The sequence below is a fragment of the Saccopteryx leptura genome, chromosome 7 (genome assembly GCF_036850995.1).
Source record: "Saccopteryx leptura isolate mSacLep1 chromosome 7, mSacLep1_pri_phased_curated, whole genome shotgun sequence".
Classification (NCBI taxonomy): Eukaryota; Metazoa; Chordata; class Mammalia; order Chiroptera; family Emballonuridae; genus Saccopteryx; species Saccopteryx leptura.
The window spans coordinates 6,761,019-6,787,948 of NC_089509.1; the positions used below are offsets into that span (position 1 = coordinate 6,761,019).

Genomic DNA, 26,930 nt, shown 5'->3' on the forward strand with positions numbered 1-26,930 from the left:
AACCAGTGACCTTGGGCTTCAAGCTAGCGACCTTTGAGCTCAAGTCAGCAACCATGGGGTCATGTCTATGATCCTATGCTCAAGCCAGTGACTGTGCACTCAAGCCTGATGAGCTCACTCTGGGCCCTCTGCGTCCCAGTCCTATGCTCTATCCACTGGGCTGCCTGGTCAGGACAGATAGCCTCTTTAGTATTAAAATTATTATCTCATTAAAATTCTTATGAAAACTAATTCTGACTATGGAGAAACAGGGTTTTGTTGTCTTGGCCCATAAAAGGTTGAGCTAAGTAAGACTGTCCTGAAAAAAATCAGCTAGAACTTTAAAAAATCACACCATAGAGTAGGATTGTCAGGATATGTAGGTGTGGGGTTCAGGGGACACTAGGACAGCCCTGGAATAGTCGAAAGCATGTTCTTGTTCTGTAAGCCGCGTGTTATGGGATTCCCTCGGCACAAAGGCTCAGTTCCACGTTGCCATTGCAAAGTTATTTCTCACACCTGTTTCCATCTGCATAACACATATGGTAACGGTTGTCTCTGGTTTCTTCTCTAAATATCTAGACACATATCAGTATTAGCTGAAACAATCAAGAAAGGAATACATGATGCTGATTCTGAAGCAAGGATAGAAGCCAGAAAGTAAGTGTTCATTGGTACACTGCTTTTTTGTTCACTGCTTTTATTTTTCAGATGTATTATCTAGATTGCCTTATTAAAAACACATAAATTACATGAAAATGTTTCGTTAATCATGACTTTTAAACATGACTCTCTCTAAAAGATCATTTCAGAATATTTTTGTAGTTTTTTTTCTTTAGGAAAAAAGAAAAAAACTTTTTTTCCTTTAGGAGGTTGGTCCATGCCTCAGCCTAAAAGAGTGATTGATATTATCTGAGTATAAACAGAACTGAGGTAGTAGAAGAATGCTTATTTTAATTTTTTTAGTGAGAAGGGGAAGCAGAGACAGACACCCACATGTGCTCAGACCGGGATGCACCCAGCAAGCCGGTAGGGGTGATGATCTACACATCTGCAGGGCACTGGGGCCCTTGTTCTCTTGGAACCAGAGCCATTTTTAAGCTCCTGAGACGGAGGCCATGGAGCCATCCTCAGCGCCCAGGGCCAACTTGCTCCAATCAAGCCATGGCTATAGGAGGGGAGAAGAAGAGAAAGAGAGAAAAAGAGAGAGAGAGAGAGAGAGAAGTGAAAGGGGGAGGGGTGGAGAAGCAGATGGGTGCTACTCCTGTGTGCCCTGGCCAGGAATCAAACCCGGGACATCCACATGCTGGGCCGACGCTCTACCACTAAGCCAACTGGCCAGGGCCCAGAATGCTTTTTGTTTGTTGTTTGTTTTTTGTTTTTTTTGTTTTTTTGTATTTTTCTGAAGCTAGAAATGGGGAGAGACAGTCAGACAGACTCCTGTATGCGCCTGACCGGGATCCACCCGGCACGCCCACCAGGGAGTGACGCTCTGCCCACCGGGGGCGATGCTCTGCCCCTCCGGGGTGTCGCGCTGTTGCGACCAGAGCCACTCTAGCGCCTGGGGCAGAGGCCAAGGAGCCATCCCCAGAGCCCGGGCCATCTTGCTCCAATGGAGCCTCGCTGCGGGAGGGGAAGAGAGAGACAGAGAGGAAGGAAAGGGGGAGGGGTGGAGAAGCAGATGGGCACTTCTCCTGTGTGCCCTGGCCGGGAATCGAACCCGGGACTTCTGCACGCTAGGCCGATGCTCTACCACTAAGCCAACCGGCCAGGACCTGCTTATTTTTAAATTTAATGAGACATTATTATTCCATGAATCAGAAGAGCACTTGTGTGCAAGCTCACTACATTCTCTTACTCATTAAGCCCTGTTAAAAGCCAAGTTACAATCCACAGTGACTTCTTGATTTACTGTGAAAAAGTCCCTCTGTCCCTGACATCACATCTTTGCAAGCATCAGGATAGTTTGGGAAGTGTGTGTCACAGTTTGGGGAGGTGGGGGACAGAGGCTCAGGACTATCCCAGCTGAGGCTCACTGTTGCCATCTCACGGTTGATACAGTGACGCTCCAGGCATGTGGCCATGGGCCCATCTATTCAGTGCCTCCCTGGGTATGATTTTGCCACTGTGACCGTGAGCAGCAGAAGTTTCGTGCTAAGTCTTTCCCTCAGACAGGGAGCACACAGATCCTTACTGTTTGTTTGTTCCTGAGTTGATTTTTCCCATGCTTTTGTAATTGACCAGCTCTTCTCCTTGACACAGGTTAAATCTGTTCTCACCAACCTGGAGTGTGATTGTTTTACTAGCTGCAGTGCTACATCTTGATCAAGGACTTGTTACTCTGCTCTCTCAATTCAGATGTATTTTTCTGATTCCTGAGTTTTTTTGTAGGACCTCACTATGACATTGAAGAGCTTACTTATCACAAGCTCATCTTGGGTAGTTCCTACCAAAATGAATACTTAATAGTTGGTGAAACTGTTGGGACCATGTATGTTAATGATCTCCTCATACTGCTTGCATCCTTGTATTGTGCTCTTCCCTTCCTCCACTGTTCTTTCATTATAATGCAATGACAGTTTTAAGTTATATGACCATTTGTCCCTTTCCTTGTGCATGGTTTATCTACTGCAGTTTTTAAATACTTCAGATCAATGAGTGTCAAATTGTGTCAATAGAAGAAACCACCATTATGTATCTCCCCCGGTTATCATTTCGGATGTATTAGCTCCCTCTTCCTTATGGCTCCCCAGTCCTCTTTCTTTAATTTCCATTTTATAAATGAGATTGAGATTTAGAGAAGTTAAGTAACTTGTCCAGTGTTAACAGCCAGTGAGTTGTGAGGTCAGGGTTCACATCAAGCCTTTGTTCACAGTCTTTTCCTTACCCCACGCGGCTACTAGGAGCAGAGAGACGGGATTCTGGTCCTTGAGAATGCTGTGTGGTGGTCTCCAGAGCTCCATGAAATTCCCATTGTGCCCTGCAGACTCTAACGGGCGTTGTGTGTTCTCCCGAGGTGTTACTGGGGCTTCCACGGCCACTTCAGCAGAGAAGCAGAGCACCTGTACCACACCCTGGAGTCGTCCTACCAGAAGGCGCTGCAGTCCCACTTGAAGAACTCGGACAGCATCGTGTCTCTGCCGCAATCGGATCGTTCATCTTCCAGCTCTCAAGAGAGTCTGAAGTAAAGAAGTTACTAGTTTGAAATTTTATACTTAAAAGTTTGCACATGAGAACACAAATTCTAGCTGAGTTTTTATATATATGTGCCTGTTATAAATCCCCTTATTTCTTATGGGCTCTGGTACCAGGTAAGGTGCTGTAGGAATGGTAAGAAACAGGTGGCCTTGGTCTCTGTTATAAGTAGTTTTAGTTGTTTGTGTGATGGTCCAGTAATAAAGTTTTGGAGTGATGTAAGTGAATTAATTGCTCAGTGTCTTCTAAGAGCATGTCTGTATTAACCTGGAGATGTTTGTAAAGGGAAGGCTTTCAAAGCCTGGGAGTTAATATAATATTACCTTCACTCTGTATTTCTAATGTCTGTCACTAGTTACGACTTCTGTGTGTCTGGAAGGTACTCCAAAATATAATGTTAAAAGCTTTTCTGAAATTGGGGGTTTGTAAGATTGTGGACCAAATTACCTGAGAAATTCCAAAGACTTTGAAATAATTCTTTATTGTTATGATTCCCAGTTACAGATTGTACTTGTATTCATGCATATAAAGTGCACCTTTGATAATAAACAGGTGTATACCTTTATTTTCAGTCGGCCACTTTCTGCCAAAAGAAGTTCTACTGGAAGTGCTGCCTCTAGAGGTAAGACGGAAGGCGTGGAGGAGGCAGCATGGGGTCCCCAGAGGCTGTGGTGCAGGCAGCTAGCCATCGGCTCTGTGCCCAGTGCCCAGTGTGCAGGGCTGCTCTGCTCCGTGTGCTCCAGGAGCCCTTAGCTGTGAGGAAGGTGTCAGGATGACACTCCCAGGCAGAAGCTGAGCTCTGTGGCCTTTTCTCAGCCTCCTCCTTCTGCATGTGGGTGCTGCTGCAGCATCGCACCTCCTCTGCTGGCCCCTTGGTCCGAGAACACATGCACATGCGGTGCTCTGCTCTGAGCAGCAGCAGCAGCAGCTGGCTGGCCTTCAGAGGCCGGACAGTGGATGTTTCCTGAGAGGGGAGGGTATCTATGTAAGAGGACACATTTCTGCCACATTATGAAACTACCACAGAAAACTGGCTAGAGGGGAACCATTTTTTATTGTTTCACTTCTCATACTAACCGGAAATACGGTCCATTTCGGGATGGGGATATTAATTATAGTCTTTGATTACAAGATGACACATGTAAGATGTGTATAGTTGCAGTCACATTCATTTCCTCAGCATTGGCTGAACTCTGTCTTGAGTGACCAGAACAAAGTTTTGGTCGATGCTGTGTTCCAGCCTTTGTTAAATCGGTATTTGTTGTAAAGAGAAGCAACATTAGTTTTAATGATGTATGTTTACATTCTAGTGTAGTCCTTACTGATGTCTCTAACTTTACCACTAAAGCTTCCACAGTCAGCAGCAAGTCTGTGCTGACGACCGGATCCCTCCAGCGCTCTCGAAGTGACATAGATGTGAACGCAGCAGCCAGTGCCAAATGCAAAGCCTCCGCGGCTTCAGGCGCGACACCTTTCAGCTCTGCTGCGGCCTTGCCTCCAGGCTCGTATGCATCCTTAGGTAACCAGATCCCACCGCCTTTCCCCAGTTCCTGCTGTTTGAGGTGACACTTATCTCTGCTCAGTTGTTTAGCTAATTACAAAACCAGTTACTGAGGAACTTGTCACTGTTGCAGCCTGACATGTACCTGTCAGCGACTGTGCACTTCCTGCTGGTCACAGCGCCTCTTTGTCGAGTGTTCCCTTTCTCTGGAGTATTGTCCTGTTCAGCGAGCAAGTGCTCACTGGCATGTGGCATGAGCACACCCTTCAGCTCCATTCCCGCTGGATGGCAGCCCATGAGCACTCCCGTCCTGCCAGAGCTCCAACGTCATTGGAGTGGGGGAGCGCACAGGATGACAGAGGGGGTCTTTAGAGGAACGCGGTTATTAACCAACATGACCATCTTGTACAGAAGAGTGTTTTCCTTCTACATGTCACTTTGGGAAGAGTATGTTCTTCCTCCAACAATAACCCCAAAGGTTAAAAAAATGTTTTTTCATAAGAATTAATATCTGAAAGAGTGGTCGGTCAGTTTCTCAGTTTTTCAGCAGACATTTAACACCTGCTGTAGTAAGGCAGTGTGTTTAATCTTATGTTTGTTAGAACAGAGTTGTCCAAAGCCAACATCTGAGGAGTTAGCTGGGTCGGTTTTATTTTGTATTTATGGAAATGAACACAGTTTAAATTTTATGAAACATTGAGACTGAATTATTGATATGGTTTACATATTAATTCCAAAATCATTTCTAAATTTAATGTTCTAAAATTATTTTGTACATGGAAGCAGAGTGAATGAACCCCAAGAGAGATCCTGAGCCTGCCTTTCATTAGTGTGGTGCCCTGAGCAGGCCGCAGCATCTCTGAGTCGTCTTGTTCTCGTAAATTCCTTGTCATGATGGCCACCTAACTCAGACACACGATAGGAAGTTATATAAAAGGGAAAGAAACTGTGATTATGATGGGAGCGTGATTAGTTTGGTGTATGTTCTGGAATGTTGCTACATCGGTCTCGTGTCCTTACTGAAATTCCCCACCTCTGGATGGAGGCAGTCAGACTGGGGAGAGACCGGGAGGAGCTGTCCTTTCCTGCCATCTAACTGTTGTGACGCAACACAGGGGTTTTCTTGATGTTGTGTTGCTATGTAATCCCTGAGCAAGAGGGAAGGCAGAACTCCTCTCTCCTGTGGTGAAGCAATTCTGTTCATTTCTGTACAATTTTCAAGTACTTACCTGTGCTTCAAATACATTTACTCCACACTTGAGTATTTGTAGTATTTGTTTCATTACTAGAAAACTCGAGTAAGAAAACCATTTTCAGTCTTCAGTATTCTTTGTTTTCTGTTCATATTTGGGAATTGTAATGTGGACCATGTAGGTTTTCCTCAGTGCTGGTAAAAGCACCCTGGTCTTTTGATCTGATGATGTAAAACAAATTTTCAGCCCAGTGTTAATGTCTTCAGATAGTAAGCCTGGAGTATCCCCAATCTCTTACCTTTACCCGAGTACCTCTAACTTTCCTTATGTTCAAAAGTAAAAACCACAACCACCCTGACATATAGCATAATCCTACTGAGAAGTTGTTAAAATTACTGCTTAGGTTGATGCATTATGCCTGTGCAGATGTGTAGCATTAAAGTGACGATCCTTTTCCAAACTTCTAGAGTCCAAACACTTGAGGGAAGATGTGGAGCCCATAGGCCTTGACTCAGGTACCACGCTGACAGCTTTGCCGCTGGCCAGTAGCTGCAGTAGGCTCGCGAGAGCTAGCTTCTCTGACCGTCTTCCTTGCTCTGCACTTTGGGTGATTCTTAGTAGTGTAGTTTCTAGTCCTGTGTCCTCCTCCTGCCTCTTCTGCTACTTTGTTCCAAGAAAAAGGAGCTGATGAGAGTTGGCTTTAAAAACACAACAAAAACCAAACCGAACCAAACCATTCACTGTCAGCCGAGACCGGGCCTTGGGTTGCCCTGTTTTGTGTTGTTTTTCAGAGGCAAAAAGCACACGACGCTACACTGGTTTCAACATAAAGGACTTTTACTTGTTTCAGACTCTGCTTTGCTGTTGAACTTGTTTCCTTTTCAATTTTATTTTAAATTGTACTTTTGCTTTTTTAGTAGCTAATGACATTCTGCTTTTTAAGTTTTTCAATGTTACTAACTGTTCCCTATTATCCCTTCCCTTGTTCTTTAATTTGCTTAAAGATGGTACTGCCACTAAAGCAGAGGGTAAGCGGTTTGTTTCTGTGATAGAGATGTGTCTCCTTGCTGGTCCGCTGTCCTCACCGAGTGTTGCCCTGCCCCTTTCCCACCCGGGCCCTGCATGAGACTGCATGCCGTTTCCTTCACGCTTCCTTCTGTTTCCAGTGGGTTTTTGCCCTCCCTCTACCTGAAGTCTCCTCTCTCGTTCAGTTGTTGTGAATTCTGGCACTGAAGTATGCTCTATGTGGTTTTCAACTCTGAGCCCACACTGAGGAGTGGCATTGGTCTGACCCTGTGTGCTGCTATCCCGTGGCTGCTGTCTCAGTTCATTGTTCCTGAAGCACCCCCTAACTTTGTATTTCTTTTTTCTTCTTTCTCTTTACTTTTGTGGGCCCCTCAGGATTTGCTTACTTGTTTTGAAAATAAATTTGTGTCAGTTATTCAGGTAAAGGCTGGTCAAGGTTTTCTACCGGGTAATTTACAGAAGTTCTAAAAAATACATTTCTTTCCCCTTACGATGTTACTGAATTACACCATAGCATTTTTATTTGTCACTGACAGCACCCCATTCGTTAATTTTTCTCATTCACTCACTCATCAGTCATGTAGTGAGTGCCTTCTGTGTGCTGTGTTCTCTGCTACAGATGAGGACACAGTGTGGCGAAAGAAATGCACCTGTCCAGATCCCTGTGTTTTTTTTCTAAGCCATTCTCAAGAAGGCCTTACTGATTTTACAGTTGCCATTGAATTTTAGACATAACTAGTCTACAGGTTTTTGATTAGCACATACAAGACAAGATTGTCTGTATGCAAGGTCTCTATATTAGTGGTTACAAACCACTGCTCTAGATAGAAAGCATGATATTGTTTCCCATAATTGAAATTTAGAATTACCTTTTCTGCTTAAGATAGTGGCTTAGACCCACCAACCCTCAGGATAATGATTTAACAATTAGGAACTCTGCTAGTTCACATCCACGCATTATTTAGCCACTAGAAAAGGCTGACCTGCACAGTGGACTGGATTTTATTTTGATGTGAATAGTTTACAGTTACTTTTAATCCATATACTACTGCATAAGGAACTCATAAAAGAAAATTATGAATGGATTTTTTTTTTAAAGCAGAACATAATCCCAAGATCAGTATTTTTCAAACTTTTAAACTTTACCTGGGAGGTGCAGAGGAATCTGAATTTTCAACAAATACCATTGGTGACTTACAGGTTTGGAGAAGTTTGTGAAATGAAAAGTTTCCAAAAATGAAAAAATGGACAAGAAACCTATGTCATAATGAGAGCCTCATTTGTCATAGAAGAATGAGGCTGGGTATAATTTTCATTTTTTTGCTAGTTTGAGTAATTGTGTATTTCTCCTTCCCATAGAAGCCATTCTCTTTTCTTTCTTTCTTTCTTCTTTTTTCCAAGTGAGAGGAGGGGAAATAGAGAAACATACTCCCTCATGCGATCTGACCAGGATCCAATTGGTGACTCCTGTTTGGGGCCGATGCTCACAGCCAAACTATTTTTTTAGCAACTGAGGTGGAGGCGTGATGGAGCCATCCTCAGCACCTGGGGCTTATGTGCTCAAATCAATCGAACTATGGCTATGGGGATGGGGGTGGGGTGGAGAAGCAGATGGGCACTTCAGCTGTGTGCCCTGACTGGGAATTGAACTTGGGACATCCACACACCAGGCCAATGCTCTACCACTGAGCCAACCAGCCAGGGCCAAAACCATTCTTAGTGTTTTCACAGCCTAGATAGAAGGATAGTATGGAGGATGGGCTGTAATAATGTAGATGAAATGCAAAGTGAAGACGGTAAGTGGGATTTTATATTTTTTTCAGAATACCCTGATTTCATATGCCTCTGTAATAGGATTGAAAACACTTGTTGTTCTAGCCAGCACTGGGCATTTTTAAATAAGTTTTATTTATTTATTTATTTATTTATTTATTTATTTATTTATTTATTTATTTTTACAGAGACAGAGAGTGAGTCAGAGAGAGGGATAGACAGGGACAGACAAACAGGAACAGAGAGAGATGAGAAGCATCAATCATTAGTTTTTCATTGAGCGTTGCAACACCTTAGTTGTTCATTGATTGCTTTCTCATATGTGCCTTGACCGCGGGCCTTCAGCAGACCGAGTAACCCCTTGCTGGAGCCAGCGACCTTGGGTTCAAGCTGATGGGCTTTTCCTCAAAGCAAATGAGCCCGCGCTCAAGCTGGCGACCTTGGGGTCTCGAACCCGGGTCCTCTGCATCCCAGTCTGACGCTCTATCCACTGCGCCACCATCTGTTCAGGCAGCACTGGGCATTTTTAAACTTTTTAAAAAAATAAGTTTTCTTTTTATCAGTTCAGAGCCAGCTCAGAAATTTGCATACTCTGCAGGAGACCATGAGCTAGCAGTCTCTTTCTGGTCCTGATAGAGCAGGAGAGGGGTACATGGGCCCCTGGTGTCTGGAGGTCAAAATCAGACAGGAGAGAGCCTTCTCAAGGGGGGCCCACTGAGCCTTGGTCTCTGCGTCCCAGGGCTGCGTGGCCAGCTGCAGGGCTTACTGGTCAGAGCCTCAAGTGGGAAGGAACACCTGTAAACTGGGGAAGTTAAGGCTGTCACTTCTCCGTCACAGCAGTGAAGCTTGGCCAAAGTGGTCAGAAAAGCTGCAAGTTCCTGTAAATACCACTGAGTGTTTCATCATACATTTCCATAGCTGCAATTTTGGGATCATTATTGGGCCCTTTAAAACATTTAAGTCTGTTAAGTACACTGCTCACAAAAATTGGGGATATTTTATTGCTCCATATTCATTTTGAAATATTCCCCTAATTTTTGTGAGCAGTATATTTTGTCATCTAGCTCCTGAGACAAGAAGAGATAGGTCATTATTAGGAGGCAGTGATGGTTTTGAATCAGTACCTGGATGCTCTGAATTTAAATTTCAGACAATATATTTGAATTCTAGCAACCTCATTATTATAGTAATTGAAAAAATATATATTCTCTGGAAGTTATTTATCATATACATTAAGTAACTTTTCTAACATTTATGACTAATTAGAAAAATATTTTTTTGAGAAACCAAAAAAGTTCAACTTTTCGAGAGAAGTTGATTTCTGGGTGATCCTTAGATGTGTTATAGTCAGTATTTGGGGGAAGTTATTTATCCTTTGGAAGTTATTTATCATATACATCAAGTAGCCTTTCTAACATTTATGACTAATTAGAAGAATATATTTTGTGAAAAACCAAAAGTTCAACTTTTGGATAAAAGTTGATTTCTGGGTGATCCTTAGGTGTGTTATGGTCAGTATTGGGGGAATTTGGAAGAAGGAAGCATTTGTATTGTCTGTTGTGCTGCTTATGAGAAAGTTTATGACTAAATGTTGAAGTTGTATGGCAAGTGAATGTACTCCTATCTAATATTTTTTTAGCTACTGTGTTTAGGAAATGCATTATTCATATTTTTTTCCTGAAATAATTTTAAATGAAGAATTACTTGTTTGACTGGCCTGTAAGTATGAATATTTTACTGTTAGTTTCAGAGAAGAGATAATCATGTGTTATTAAGTGTAATCGAAGACTATTCTTGACTATTGGTGACTTTTTTTTTCTTTCAGAGAGAGAGAGGGATAGACAGGGACAGACAGACAGGAACGGAGAGAGATAAGAAGCATCAATCATTAGTTTTTCATTGCACGTTGCAACACCTTAGTTGTTCATTGATTGCTCTCACATATGTGCCTTGACCGTGGGCCTTCAGCAGACCGAGTAACCCCTTGCTTGAGCCAGCGACCTTGGGTCCAAGCTGGTGAGCTTTGCTCAAGCCAGATGAGCCCGCTTTCAAGCTGGCGACCTTGGGGTCTCGAACCTGGGTCCTCTGCATCCCAGTCCAACGCTCTATCCACTGCGCCACTGCCTGGTCAGGCGACTATTGGTGATTTTAAGATTATACAACAATAACTATAGCTTTGTCTGCTCTGCAGGAAGAGAAACTTGGGTTTTAGTTTACTTTTACTGGGAAATACAACATTGAATATTGCTATATATTTATCCAAGAATCCTGAATTTTTAAGTGATTGGCACTTTTTTTTTTAACACAATGAAAAAATAAGTATGTCTTTATATAGAAGTAAAAGAATTTTAAGCTTCTTTTATCTTGAAAACATGTGAGGGCCCTGGCTGGATAACTCAGCTGGTTAGAGTGTCATCCTGAAGTGCAGAGGTTGCTGGTTCAATCGATGTTCCTTTCTCTCTCTCTCTCAAACCAATAAAATAAACATTAAAAAAAAACCCCAAACATATGAGGAAAGTTATTCTTTTGGGGGGAATATGTGTAGGTAGCAAAATTTACAACTAATCAATTTCCCAAATTTCAATTTAGTCAAAAGTGAATAAAGATTTATTTAATTGAGTCCCTAGGCAATGAGTCATAAAATAGTTATGTTCCAATATGATGAAAGCTGAGATTTATCTAGGAGACTTTGCAATAATTATAGCCTCTAAGTTGAGAATTGGCTCAAATTTTGAAACATACAGAGGACAGAAAACCCTCATGATGAGGCTCTCTGGGGATTTTTAATTGTCTTAAGCTAAGCTGAATATGGGTAAACGATGCCTACAAATTAAACTGGGTGCACAATTTTAATTTCCTGTGTTGAGAGCTTTTCTAAAAGAATGGCAATGTGACTGAAAAAAATTCTTCAACAGTACTACTAAAAAGCCACAAAATACAGGTATTCCTTATTCAATGAAAGTCAAAGACTGCATTTCTCATAATCTGTTTTCCTTTGGGTCTGCTTTTATCTGGGTACATTTGTTTGTTGATGAGTTTGCCCCTCCCTGCAGATTTTTTTTATAAAGTTCTCTAGTAATCTGTTATTTCTATTTCTTGTAACTTATTGTGACTATTTTCTTTCATATCTACTTCTCTTCCTTTCATAACACAATATGAATGAATGAATATGTTACCAACAAGTCAATTACAGAACTGAAGTCTGTTTTTACTGTTCATTGCATTTTATTTTATTATTTTTTTTTTTGTGGCAGAGACAGAGAGAGTCAGAGAGAGGGACAGATAGGGACAGACAGACAGGAAGGGAGAGAGATGAGAAGCATCAATTCTTCGTTGTGGTTCCTTAGTTGTTCATTGATTGCTTTCTCATATGTGCCTTTGACTGGGGGGCTACAGCAGACCGAGTAACCCCTTGCTCGAGCCAGCGACCTTGAGCTCAAGCTGGCGACCTCGGGGTCTCGAACCTGGGTCCTCCGCGTCCCAGTTCGTCGCTCTATCCACTGCGCCACTGCCTGGTCAGGCTGTTCATTGCATTTATTGAGTAGACTTTTTCCTAAGGACCGCAGAGTATTTTATATCCTCTCTAGAACTTATACAGGCACTTACAGTAATAGCGCCAACTTAATAGAATGAAAAAACAATTTCTATAAAAAAATAAATGTCTGAGTACAACACAGTAGTAGAGACTCTTTAAACTATCCCCCAAAAAGGATTTTAAGGATACCCAAGGGCTTAGTACCAATGTGAGTCCCTAGGGCAGACAGGAAATAAGCCCTTGAACTCACCTCAGATGAATGTCTGGAGTTGCCATTAAGCCAGCTTTGTTAAGATGCTATATATCCATGGAAAGGTGGACAAGGAGAAAGCTTTTAATCTTCAAATTGACATGCTTTCTCTCTTAACTTTGTCCTAAGCAGAGAAGGAGAATGACTTTTCATTTTGTAACTAAGCTCTCCTATCACTCAAGTGGTAGTTTCAGTTTCCTTATGGGTGGTGTCTGGCAACCCTGGAGTTGGTGACTTAAAGCGGTCTGCTTTAGTAGCCCCCAAGGGTGCCTGACAAGAACAAACATTGAACTTTAACAGAGGAAGCCACTCTCAAATCTGGTTCCTCAGAGTCCCCATAGATTTAAAAGTATATGGATGGCAAAAGTAGGTTTCTAGTTGTGAGTATGGGAAACACTTTATTTTAGAATTATTATGTATGAATTATTATTTTCCACATGAACAACTGTGAACTACTTTTGCCCCACCTTGTATGCCAAATAGGAGTTTATAGTCCAAAATAACATTTATAATGAGTTAGAGGCCACAGAGAAAAAGAGAAACATAATCCTCCCATACTTTTAAGGCTCTTTCATGTAATACAAAATAACTACCATATTTCCCCATGTATAAGACGCACCTCTCCCTGAAAAATTTGGAGTCTAAAAACTGGGTGCATCTTATACAGTGTGGCATTTCAAATGCCATAAATGGAACTGAGGATGAGGCAGTATATGAAGACGGTGATTCATCATCAGACACAGATGAGGAGAAGCTAATGGATGGGAGTTTTGACAGTAATGAGGAGTTGTATGAATTTGATGATGAATAAAACTTGAGTTCAATAACTTTATATACTTTTTTTTTTTAATTTCAGGCCCCAAAATTAAGGTGCGTCTTATGCATGGGTAAATATGGTATATTTAAATATTTGAAAGAAATAGTAACTTGCACTTTTAGCACTGTGCAGAATATAGTAGTGTGAATGATCTTCCCAGATGCAAACATATCACTTATCTGGAGTAAGGGCAGTAAATTTACACATCTTTAAAGCTGGGCGAAAGCAGGAAACTTAGTAGGTAAGGGCCAAACAGGCTGCACCCTCAGAATTTTGGAGACCTTGGCCATTTGCTATGATGAGTGATCAGGACAGGGACGACAGGAAGTAGCCCCAGACCTACCCAAGACCTGCATCATCATTGATAAACAAGAAGTTAACTCCGCTAAACTGAAGAGGACAAGAGGGAATTTTGTCAGTCTTGATACTAGGTAGGGGAAGTAATCTCCCTTGAGAACCTACAGCCATATGTTGAGGCTTCATGCAGGTTTTTGGTCAGAATTTATACTGTCTTTGTATTCTGAAAAACCCAAATGGATAAATCATTGTGGATTGCTTGTGTCCACAGGACACTGGTGAAGCAAATATAGATCCTCTTTGGAAGAATTCAGCTGAAGTCTAGATCTTTAAAAATGTCCATGAAGTTCAAAGAAAAGTCCAGTTTACACTTGAGCAATGTGGTTTGGGGTGCCACCCCATCCACATTCCTTCTACCTCTGGTCCACATATATAAAACTAGTCTACCCTTTCGTGTCTGTGCATTCAACCATCTGTTGACCAAAAACAGTAAATATGGTAGCAGAATCAATGTAGCTCAAGAGAGAACTCAGAATTTTAAGACAATTAGGAAAAAATTGTTTAGAGTATAGTGCAGCAGGATCGAGTTGGAAAATATGGTAGAGATATTAAGCAAATATAATTGGAATATAAGAGAAGAGGTGGGGCAGAGACAGTATTTGAGGAGGTAATGGGAATGCTTCAGAACCAATGAAAGACACTAAACCACAGACTCAAAAAACTGGTAAGTCGCACCAAAAGAAACCCACAGTTAACCACATCCTAGTGAAACTGCTGAACACCAGGGATTAAAACAGATATTAGAAGCAGCCCAAGGGAAAAAGAGACTACCCACAAAGAAAAGCCAAAATCTAGCTACAAATAAAGTTAGGGTAATGTGAATAAGGTTGGTGGAGCCTGGCCTGTGGTGGCGCAGTGGATAGAGCATCGACCCGGAACGCTGGGGTCTCTGGTTTGAAATCCCAGCCTTGCCTGGTCAAGGCACATAACAAGAAGCAACTATTATGAGTTGATGCTTCCTGTTCCTCCCCTCTTCTCTCTAAAATCAATTAAAAAAAGAAAAAAGATTGATGGAGCATGAGACTGTCCCATGTCCTGTTTCTAATTTTGTACAATAGGTTTGTAAGATGTTACCATTGATAGAAACCAGGTAAAGTGCGCACTGGATATTTGTGTTATATCTAACAATTATGTCCAAGTCTACAGTGATCTCAAAATAAGTGTAATTTAAAAATGGGCCCCCAAAATGACTCCATTTTTTCAAAATCATGATTTAATAGAAATTGTGTTTTTAATAACATTATTTTAAATTATAAGACTGTTACCTTAAAGATTGTAAAGCATATTTTTTAAAAAACATTAAGACAAAAGACAAACTCAAACATTGGTAAAAAGTGGAAAATCAAGACAAATAAAAGTCATGCATCTAAGATGGTAAAAATAAGCTTGAATAAGCTGAATTTACTATTTAGATTATTAGACTTTTTTTTAAAGATATTTAAAGGGAAAAATTTAAAATATAAATCTATATATATAGAGAGAGAGAGTAAAAGATTAAGGATGAGAAAAATGCAATAAAAGAAGATGGTGAAGATTTATTAATAGATCCCCAAAGGCAAAAAAAGTTCATTAGAGATAGAGGATTTCTATACAGTAATAAAATTTAATAAATCACAAAGATCTAAAAATTTAAGGATCTAATAAAAATAGCTTCAATATATTAAGAAGGAGTTGCAAATTCACTTTTATAAGTGGGTAATATATAAAAATAGAAATTTCTGAATAGGTAATACATTTATACAGATCAAAACTTAGAATTCAAAGAGATCCACAGTTAAAGTTTCCTCTTGGCATTGTCTTTCATCTGCTTAGTTAACACTTCTTTCCCTCAACAGGTACAGTTTCTTTGCATATAGAAGCTATATAAAAATTGTACTTTCTCTTTTTAAAAAACAAGAAGTAGCATATTTACACCCAATATCTTGATTATTTTCTGCATCTTGATTATTTTCACTGAATATACCTTAAGCTTTTTTTATATTAGATTAAAGAAACTCCTTATTCTTTATTACCACTTTTACATACTACAATATGTTCCACTATGTGGATTAATTAACCACTCAGTGTTGGTAGACATTTAGGTTGTTGACAGAGTTTTGCTATTATAAAAATGCTGCCACAAAGAATTTTTTATATAACACTGGGGAACAAATTTTTTTTCATTTTCTGTTGCATAAGGTTTTAGAACTGTTTCTATATATTTCTGCATCGCTAATTCCAAATCTGAAATCCATTTTTGGTGCATGCTCTAGTTTTTATGCAATTTTAATTTCTTTTTGTTACAGTTAATGGCATGCATTGGTTTTTAAATTGGACTTAAAGGGCAACGACTCTTGGATTGAACATAACCACAAGGCAATTAATGTTTTACAAATATCACTTTTACATAACTGTAGTTGTTTTTAAATGTAAAAAATTATCTAATAAAAACACCCTCTTATTTTAAGATTGAATCATGACTTCTTCGAGTAGGCACAAATGTAAGAATAGTCCTGACACCTTCTGTTATATATGTGGCTGTTATACACTTCATCCTCAAAGGCGCAATATTTCATCATTTGTGACACATGCATATATTGCCTATTTTCAAGTTCCCCTTGGCGATTAAGACAAGAATTAGGGCCCTCATAATGTGTGTCATAATTGTGAGGAAATGCTATGTGACTGGACAAAAGGAAACCGCAAAGGAATGCCTTTTGGTATTCCCATGGTTTGGCGTGAACCTAAGGACCACAGCAGTGACTGTTATTTCTGTCTGATCCATACAAAGGGCATTGGCAATAAAAAACGGCATATGATCGCATATCCTAATATTCCTTCAGCAATACGACCTATCTCACACTCTGAGACACTCCCGGTTCCAGTTTTCAGTGGATTTATTTCTTCGAAAGATGAAGAAAGTGAACATGGTGATCAAGTGTATTTTGATAAGATGCATGAGGAAATGGTTGTAGAATCTGAAGGGCCTTCTTCTGATGCCAAGCAGTCATTAATTAACCCCTCAGCAGTTTAGCCGACCCAAATTGAATGACTTAGTAAGAGATTTGGGCCTATCAAAGAAAGCAGCTGAGTTATTAGCCTCCAGGCTTCAAGAAGATGTACTTCACCAGTCAGCTAAAGTATCCCATTTCAGGAAGTGTGAACAAATTTTTGTGGACTTTTTTTCTGAAGACAAACACTTTGTTTACTGTCATGATATCAGTAGTCTTCTCAGCCAGCTAGGTGTTACCACTTATAGTCAACAGAATGGCGGCTATTTCTTGACAGCTCTAAACGGAGTCTGAAATGTGTTCTCCTACACAACGGTAATGTTTATGCAGCGTTTCCAATTGGTTATTCAACTCATCTGCGAGAAGATAATAATGACATAAAAATTGTCCTTGACTTTCTGAAGTATGAGGAGCATAACTGGATCATTTGTGTGGATCTTAAAATGGTAAATTTCCTGCTAGGACAACAGAGAGGTTTCACGAAGTATCCTTGCTTTTCGTGTTTGTGGGACAGCCGAGCTTGGGAGAAACACTGGACAGAGAAGGAATTTCCCCTGAAATGTGAAGCTCTGAAAGTAGGGATGCAAAATATTGTGAATGAACCTGTAGTTAATCAAGACAGGATCATTTTCCCCCCACTTCACATCAGACTTGGCTTATTGAAGCAGTTTGTTCAGGCTTTGAATAGAGAAAGTGAGTGCTTTCAACATATTCTTTCTGCTTTTCCTGCCTTGTCTTTCGAGAAGATAAAAGCAGGTGTATTCGATGGACCTCAAATTCGAACCCTCATACGTGATGAAGAATTTGCCAGGAAGATAAATAAGGAGGAGAAAGCAGCATGGCAGTCTTATGTGGCAGTTATAAAGAACTTTCTTGGCAACAACAAAAAAGCAGAAAACTATGAACTTCTGGTTCAAAGGATGCTGTTGGCTTTCCGCGACATTGGATGTAAATGAGCGTTAAGGTTCACTTCCTGAACAGTCACCTTGATAAGTTTCCCAGAAAATCTTGGAGCTGTTAGTGATGAGCAGACTACTGCTGGAGCATCAAATGAGATTGTTCTCAACAAGTACACAAACGCAAGAGCTAAAATGCAAATTTTTGCCTGAATAGAATTTAAATGTTTTGCACAAATTTTATGATTAAAATAAGTGTTTTAATATGTTCTGTTTCAAAATTGTAGACAAATTCTGATGCAGTCATATCTTTTAGTGTATTAGTGTATTTACTACATTATATAAATTGTTATATTTTCACAAATATGATGCCCAAGAAGACATTCTACTTCATTATGTTAAACTAAATATTGAAAATTTTACAATAAGATGAAAACCTAAAATCTTGAATTGCAAAAAAAACCTGTAGCTTACAGAGAAAAACTAATATCAAATTTGAGATCAGCACACTCGAATTAGGTAAGAACAAGTGTTTTTGTGGATGCAAAAAAATTTTTGTTCCCTAGTGTTATTTTGAAGGGATGCAAGTATATTGGTAGGATAAATTATCCAAAGTGGAATTATTAGATTAAAAAATACATGCATTTGTGCTTGATTTGGTGCTGGCGCAGTGGATAGAGCTTTGGCCTGGGACGCTGAGGACCCAGGTTCGAAACCCAGAGGTCTTTGGCTTGAGCGTGGCTCATCCGGCTTGAGCATGGCTAGTGTGGGATCATAGACATGAACCCATGGTTGATGGCTTGAGCCCAAGGTTGCTGGCTTGAGCAAGGGGTCACTGGCTTGGCTAGAGCTTACTCCCCCCCGCCCTTCAAGGCACAAATGAGAAAGCAAATCAATGAACAACTAAGGTGCCATAACTATGAGTTGATGCTTCTGATCTCTCTCCCTTACTATCTGTTTGTCCCTGCCTGTCTCTCTCGCTAAAAAACAAACAAAACATGTATTTGTAATTGTGATAATTACTGAATAGCCTTCTGAAGGCGCAGTAACTAATCTTCACTCCCACCAGCAATGAATGAAGTGCCAGATGTGGTACATTCTTAGATTTTTACCAGTCTGATAGGAGATAATGGCATTAAAATTTTTTTCCCATCGATTTGAGAGAGAGAAAGAGAGAAGCACCAACTTGTTGTTCCACTTAGTTGTTTTATTTAGTTATGCACTCATTGGTTGCTTCTCAGATGTGCCCTGATTGGGGATAGAACCAGCAACCTTGGTGTACCAGGACGATAGTATATCTACTGTGCCACCTGGCCAGAGCCGAGGTAATGGCATTTTTAATGTCATTGTAATTTATGAGTGAGGCCGAATACTATTTCATACATATAAGAGCCATTTCTATTTTCTCTCTTAACTGTCTGTTGCTAGCTTTTGCCCATTCTTTATTGGGTTGTGGCAGTGGTGTGCTGGGGCTGGCTTGAATCATTTTATGAAAGCCAATTGTAAATTTTCAGGAATTTTGGAAGCTGGTTGATGTCACATCAGTAGCCTGAAATTGTCCATGGGGTGAATACTTCTACCAGGGAATTGCAGAACACCACAAATCAATAGCCTCTGACTTCCTCCCACCTCCCCAGCTGATGGTTTAACATTTACCAGCACGCCACTGGTTGTTTGACTTATTATTTCAGAGGAGCCTTTTATATATAAAGGAACTTAGCTCTTTGTGATATGAATAGCAAGTAATTTTTTCCAAGTTGTTATTTCTTGAATATGCTTCTCTCGTTTTTTGGCCATGCTGAGATTTTTTTTAAAAAATTGTTTAAATTTATCAATCATTTCTTTTCATGGCTTTGGTTTATACACTAGAAGTTACAAAGGAATTCTCTGGTGTTTTCTTTTGAACTTTTATGGTTTTATATTTCACATTTTAATCTTAAAAGCTTGTTTGATGTTTTTCTGGGTGTAAAGTGTGAGGTATGAATCCAACTTATTTTTCCAAAGCAAACAGTAGCAAATGAGATCCAGTAATGTGTTTTATAAACAGCAGCACATTGTACGGGACTACATAGCAGCCCTGGAGGGAAAGGCAGAGTCTTCAGTGCATATTAGAAGAGAAACTAGACTGAGAATGTTTTCAGTGTGATTGGAAATGAACAGAATAACACCAAAAACAAGTAAGAATGAGATACTAAAGATAAAAATTAATGAAATACAATGAAACATTCACAGGAGAAGATTAATGTAAAATTTATGAAAGTCTGAAAATATTCATAAAATAGTCAAAATTTTGGAAAGGTTCATTGAAGTAGAGAAGTACAAATAAACTAATAACTGATAGAGCACACATAGGTGTGGATCAGTAGCTTTAAAGGTAATAGGAAAAAACTGACAACTTTATGTTAAGTTTTAAAACAAATTGTATAAATTTTTAGAAAAAGCAAAATTGTTTCTTCAAGAAGAAACTAAAAACATAAGTACTTATGTAACTACTCATTAAATAATTTGAATCAGTACTTAAAACTCCATCCCTCCTGCCAAAAAGTAATTTATTAGTTTAAAATAGAAAAGATACCACAAAATCCCCACCATGCTTAGGCTCAGATGGCTATACATACAAGTTGTGTGAAGCATGGGGTAAGCCTAAGCCTAGTCTTATATAATTTGGAAAATAGACCAAGGGAATATTTCCCTGACTGGGTTGTCCAGCTGCTGGTTCTTGGTGCTAGAATCAGGTAAGGAGCAGTACAGACAATTCTATATGTATATGAGGTATACTCCTTGATGGCAGATGTTTTGCCTCAGTTTTATAGCTTAAAAATGTGTTGATGCAGCTTAGTGCGTTTAGGAGAAGGGTCCGCTTACTCTCAGAAGCAGCAAACAAAGCATTAAAAAATTAACTTTTTTTTTTTTTTCTGAAGTTGGAAACAGGGAGGCAGTCAGACTCCCGCATGCTCCTGACCGGGATCCACCCGGCATGCCCACCAGGGGGTGAAGCTCTGCCCATCCGGGGCGTCGCTCTGTTGCAACCAGAGCCATTCTAGCACCTGAGGCAGAGGCCATGGAGCCATCCTCAGCGCCCGGGCCAACTTTTTGCTCCAATGGAGCCTTGGCTGTGGGAGAGGAAGAGAGAGACAGAGAGGAAAGGGAGAGGGAGGGGTGGAGAAGCAGATGGGTGCTTCTCCTGTGTGCCCTGGCCGGGACTCGAACCCAGGACTCCTGCATGCCAGGTCGACGCTCTACCACTGAGCCAACTGGCCAGGGCCAAAAATTAACATTTTTGACAGAAATTCTTAGCAGTTAAGAATAGAAATTTTTTTTAACCTGTTGAAATATCAAACTATTTGTGAAATTCCGGAATTATATTTTTAGATATGGCCCAAGGCAGCAGAGCCCACCCCCATGCCTCTCTTAGGTGTTGTGCTGTGTGTCCAGGACAGCAAGATTAGTGCAGGAACAGAAAGGATGGAGTCTGAAGGGAGAAAACGTTCATATTTGTAGATGGCAGTCTATTTAGGTGACCCCAAATAATTTACATACATATTAGTAGAATTTAAAAAAATTTAGCAGGGGTCCCATTTAGGATCAAATATAAAGATTAATTGCATTCTTAACTTTCAATAAGTTAGAAATGTAATTTAATAAATGTATTGTACATAGTAAAAATAAGGCACCTTTGAATAAGTCTATAAAAATTGAGTAAGACTTTTGGGAAAAATGTAAAACTTTATTAAAGACATTGAAGAAGAAAACATAAGTAGAAAGATCATTGTCATAAAGCTACCCTTTTTCTCCAGATTTACCCAAAATACCACATCATGCCAGTTAAGATTTTAATAGGTCTTCTTACTATTATATCTTCATATGCATATGGAGGAGAACAAAGGGCCTTAGGAAAAAGTGGGTTCATTTGCCCTACCAATTAGGAAGATGATTTGAAAAAGCTCTTCACAACATTGTGACATTGCACAGGTGAGGACGTACGGACTGTTGGGACAGACCACACAGCTGAGGAACAGACCTGTCCATAAGTAGTATAAGTACTCGGTAGTTGTTGAAGATGGCTTCGTAGATCAGTAAGAAAGGGGTTAAGTAAAGCTATTTGGACATTGATTAGTTATATGGAAAAAATAAAATGGTTCTCTCCTTTACCTCCTACAGAAAAATCAATTCCATGCGTCACCTCACACAAAAAAAAGGTTGAGTAAACAGTGAGTTTTGGGAAAATATATTCCCTATGATATAATTAAAAATATTTAAAATGCTATACAAAATCAATACCATCTGTTTCTTGGTTATACAAATATATATACTATTGAAACTATAAAGAGATTCAGAATGGTGGACACTGGGTTTAGGGTCATGTTACCAAGTGTAGAGAAAGATAGGGAGACAGAAACATTAGCAAAGAAGATTGTTATTTCTTAAGCTGAAAAGAGTGTGGATGTTCATTTAAAATATCTTTTTGTGACTTAAATACTTTGTAGTAAATTTAAAACAAGTTAAATACAGTTTTTCATGTCCACGTTGTCTTGGTGACTGTCTTGGTTTAGCTCAGTGATCTCCATAAGAAAGTAGAAAGTCCTTGCTCATAGTGCCAGTATCCAAACCAGTAATGAGATCTCAGACATGTTAATCCCCATTTCTCTGTTTTCTCGTCTGTAAACGAGAATAATTATGTATATGTTAAGAGGATTCTGAGTTGACACATACACACTTTCAGTATAATATATGGTACAGCTCTTCATTTTAGTGTAGGTTCTAAAATTTATGTCTTTTCTTAAACTGCTATAAAAGTCATTCATTCTAGTTTTATGTATTTATTTTTTAATGCAGTGCTTTCTTTTAGCGCTTCTTACCTCCATTTCTTGAACCTTTTTCAAACCCTTCGATATTTTTCTGTTTTGCTTTTCTGCAAACTTTCTCAGATGATGAGGGAGAAGTGGTTTTTAAGAGGCCAGTTGGGGATCCAATGGTGGTGTGTTTCTCCATCAGATGCTATTCTGACTGAATTACGGCCGGAAAGGCATTTGTACCCCTTTGAAACCACAAAACCTCAGCATTTAAGAGTTTAATCCCTAATCATACTAGTCTGGTCATCAGTTATTTTGCATGTTTGACTTTATTTTTATGTATATGGTGTCATGGTTTAGTAATTGGAGTGAAAGGATTGCTTTACTGAGAATGGCAAATTATTCTCATAAATGTCATGGTCACTGTTTCTATATGTACTCCTGATATCATTTTTTTTTTATTTTGTTTTTCAGTTACAGTTTACATACAGTATTATTTTATATTAGTTTCAGGTGCTAATATTTTTTTATCTTCACCTTTTGCAGCCTAGAGATTTATGGGCATACATGCTTTAAAGTGGGAATTGAATGACACATATCAAGACACCCTATTCTCCAGGGTGCGGTAGCTTTTGTTGACTGCTGAGTATTTTGCATTTACTCACTTTTTCTGTGGTATTTTTTTTAAGACAACAGCCAGTATTTTTTGTTTCTGGAAATGTGACAGATATGTAGCCAATAAAAAGAGTTTAATCTGAAAAAAATTGTGAGACAAAAATACTCAGATAGTTATCACCTCCTCATCAGAAAATATAATATGCTAAAGTGATTGAAACAAAAGCAGCAGATAGGTTCAAACCCTACTCTCAGGAGTTCCTAATGTAGCTTAAGAGTTTGTATGTACAGGTCATATGCACGTGCGTGGGCATAGGGAAACACTTCAGGCCTACGTGTGTGGAAGACCTGCTCCCCCTGTAGGTGGCCCCGTCAGTGCCCCTTGCTCATGGGATGGGTTGTTGGTGTCGGTCACACATACTGAAAACCTGTGGAAACACTGTTTCTGCTGTATTCTTCAGGTCGGATTCGCACGAGACGACAGAATTCCGGGAGTGCCACCAATGTCGCCTCCATACCTTCTGACACGCGAGGCCGCAGTCGTGCTAAAGTGGTTTCACAGTCCCAGCGTAAGAAGTATATTTTATGCTCTCTGTTATCTTGGTTTTATTCAACAGGGCATTCTCATTGACTTCAGGGGAAAAGACATTTCTGTGGTTTGAGATACTGTGAGTAATCTTGATGTTTCATGGGTAAGCTTACAGAATGGGAATATTCAAGTGTACTTTTGTCTACTGTCCAAGTGATTTAGATTTTTTATCATTCTTTAAATGTTAAAATGTACTTTTTCTCCCTCATCTTAAGCCTCTCCAATTGAAATATATACTTGGACTGTAACCCATTTTTCTATTAATAAGCAATTCTTCTGATGTAATCTAAGAGCAGGACCTGGAGAGTGCACTCTTAATGCTGAGTCCTCTTTTCAGTGGTCATGATAAATCCATTAGACGCTTTCCCCTCTAACCCTCTGTTCTGTCTGCCACTCTCCTTTGGCCGGTGTGGGCTCTTGCTTTGCGCACCTGCCCTGCTCTTGCCTTTGTTATTGCTTCTCTGTGTTTGTCTAGTCGCTTGGTTCATTAGCCTGAGACATGAAAGCAGCCCTAGATGGAATGAATGCATTCTTAGGAGCCGGCCCTGGTGTCTCCTTCCAGCTACATGTGACTTTGAGTCCCTGGCCCCTCTGATTGCATGTAGAGTAGAGCTGGCTGTCAGACTGTCCTGGGTAGGGTGCATGTGTAGAGAGGGCTCCCCTTCTGCGGGGCTGCACGTGCTCTCTCCACACAGTACTCTGCAGACATCTTCAGGTGGTGTATGTCTGCCTCTTGTGTAGGGCACAGCACTTAGTCTGTGGCCAGACCTTAGGTACCCTCTTAGTATTTATGCCTTTCTAAGCTCCTTCTGAATTTAGACACTTTTTCATATCCCTTGATAACTGTCATCCTTATGTTAAAAAAAGCTATATCCCTTAGAGTGTCAGCCTGGCGTGCAGGAGTCCTGGGTTCGATTCCCGGCCAGGGCACACAGGAGAGGCGCCCATCTGCTTCTCTACCCCTCCCCCTCTCCTTCCTCTCTGTCTCTCTCTTCCCCTCCCGCAGCCAAGGCTCCATTGGAGCAAAGTTGGTCCGGGTGCTGAGGATGGCTCTATGGCCTCTGCCTCAGGCGCTAGAATGGCCCTGGTTGCAACAGAGCAACGCCCCAGATGGGCAGAGCATTGCCCCCTGGTGGGCATGCCGGGTGGATCCCGGTTGGGCACATGCGGGAGTCTGTCTGACTGCCTCCCCGTTTCCAACTTCAGAAACAAAAAAACAAACAAACAAAAAAAAACAACAACAAAAAGCTATATCCTTTCTGGAAAGAAAGTGCAGGGTCAGTTGTATTGCTGCCTTTGGTGAGACTATAGAACCTGGGCTTGTCTGAAACGGAAGCCCATTCTACTTTTCACTACACTACACAGCACAGGTTGTACTGGTGTAGCCCAGAAGCTTCAAGAATCTTGGGAACAATATCCTGACACTGGTTATTCTGCTGAACTCTAGTGATGCCTGATGTCACAAATAGATATAATATTCCCATGGTCCCTTTTCTTTCAACATCAATTTGTTGACATTGAGTTGAATAAGAAAATGTCTGACCCTTTAGCTGTGTAGTGGTATTTCCTTTCTCAGAGAGTGAGGGTTGAACAGTATTGTACATTTCTCTGTTTATGTCTGCTGTGTATTGGCCTTGGCCTCTGCAGGGGTCCCGGCCTCTGGCGAGGTCCTCTGCTTAGGATATGGTGAAGATTAAACTTCTGTCTGGAGTGAGGATGAGGGTGATGATAGAACTTTAATTCTTCAGTCTTAGAAAACCACTGCACCCTCCCTGCCTTAGGGCTCCACTCTAAAAACTCTTCAGTGTTACTTTACTCACTAAAAAAGACCACATCAACAAATGATCAAGTCTGGACCCTTTTGTTTTTTAAGGTGATAGGAGGGGAGATAGTGAGGCAGACTCCCACATGTGCCGCAACTGGGATCCACCCGGGCAACCCCATCTTGAGCAGATGCTCAAGTACTGAGCTATTTTTAGTGCCTGAGGCTGATGTACTCCAACTGAGCCATCCTCAGCTCCAGGGCCATGCTTAAACCTTTTGAGCCATTGGCTGTGGGAGAGGAAGAGGAAGGGAAAGGGGAAGGAGGGAGAAGCAAATGGTTGCTTCTCCTGTGTGCCCTGACCAGAAATAGAACCCAGGACTTCCATACCCTGGGGTGATGCTCTGTCCACTGAACCACTTGACAGGGCCCAAGTCTGAATCTTCAAGTTATTCATAGAAAATACATATTTTAAAAAAAATTAATTTTAGTAGGAAGAAAATAGGGTATTTATGTATTTTATAAATGTAGATATACTAGCATTCAGAGTCCTTGTTTAATAGTTAGTAGAGTTTATTAATATTAGATTTAGAGCCCTTAACAGTTGGAATATTTTAAATATTTGAGACTTTAAGTATTTGAGGATTAATATTTAAGTATTTGAGGATTTGGCATAAGGCACTCAGGTGAAACTAGTTCACAGCAGCGCCTTTCAATTCATTGATGTTTATTGAATGCTTCCAATGTGGTGAGCCCTGTTTAAGGTGGGAGTGATACACCGATGAGTAATATACAATCACTTCTCTCAGGCTACCAGGAACTAGAGAGCAGATGTACTCAGGGGGTGGGGGTGGAGGGTGGGTAAGACACTTGTCTTACTCTGCTCTGCATCCCCTATGCCAAGCACTGTGCCTGGGACATTGTAGGTTTGTGTTTCATATACAGATCAGAAGTAAATGCTAAATAGTGTGATGTATATGCAATACGCATGAATACAAAGTAGATCAGGGGAAACAAGACCTAGAAAATACAATTATTTTGCTAACGTGTTTGTGAACAAAGACGTGTGTTTGCATGCTGACCTTCTGTATTGTGTTATTGTCTTTTAATCCACTTTTTGCCTGTTCTTTGGTCTGCTATCATAACCAAGGATCCAGATCTGCTAATCCTGCTGGTGGTAAGCTATTTCTCCTCTTGCTTTTTATTTTTGTTTTTTTGCCCACTTTCTCTCACCCCATGTATTTTGCACAATATTAATTTCTTTGTTATGAGCTAAGTTAATCTTTCTACATTGTTATGTTCATATTCTAGAGTTTGAAATGGATTTCTTTTCTCCTTTTACATTTCTCCTTTTATTTGTGTACTCAGATTTTATCAGCAAAATTAATACATCACAAAGTGGGCTTTTCATAGTATTGTGTACCTGTGATGTTTATTTACAATGAATTTCACTTTAAATTATAGTTAAATCATTGTAAAGTACTAATTTTTATGAGTAGTTACCATAGTGAATCATTTGAATAATGGCCGTGTAATTTTTAGTTACATGTCTTTATTTATTTATTTTATTTTACAGAGACAGAGAGTCAGAGAGAGGGATAGACAGGGACAGACAGACAGGAACGGAGAAATGGGAAGCATCAATCATCAGTTTTTTGT

At 40.2% G+C, this 26,930-nt stretch overlaps 1 protein-coding gene across 26 annotated transcripts in view; it reads left to right on the top strand.

Moving 5' to 3' along the window:
- The window catches only part of CLASP1 (cytoplasmic linker associated protein 1), a 275,934-nt gene that overhangs the window by 154,285 nt on the left and 94,719 nt on the right, over positions 1–26,930 (top strand). For 6 of the 26 annotated variants that reach the window (XM_066345675.1, XM_066345677.1, XM_066345681.1 and 3 more), the window contains 8 exons: positions 562–639; positions 2,996–3,163; positions 3,747–3,796; positions 4,523–4,693; positions 6,336–6,383; positions 6,873–6,896; positions 23,382–23,489; positions 26,422–26,448. In XM_066345675.1, the coding sequence (XP_066201772.1) occupies positions 562–639; positions 2,996–3,163; positions 3,747–3,796; positions 4,523–4,693; positions 6,336–6,383; positions 6,873–6,896; positions 23,382–23,489; positions 26,422–26,448 (674 nt within the window). The remainder of the gene's footprint in view (positions 1–561; positions 640–2,995; positions 3,164–3,746; positions 3,797–4,522; positions 4,694–6,335; positions 6,384–6,872; positions 6,897–23,381; positions 23,490–26,421; positions 26,449–26,930) is intronic. The other 20 variants (XM_066345682.1, XM_066345685.1, XM_066345688.1 and 17 more) reach the window with 7 other exon arrangements.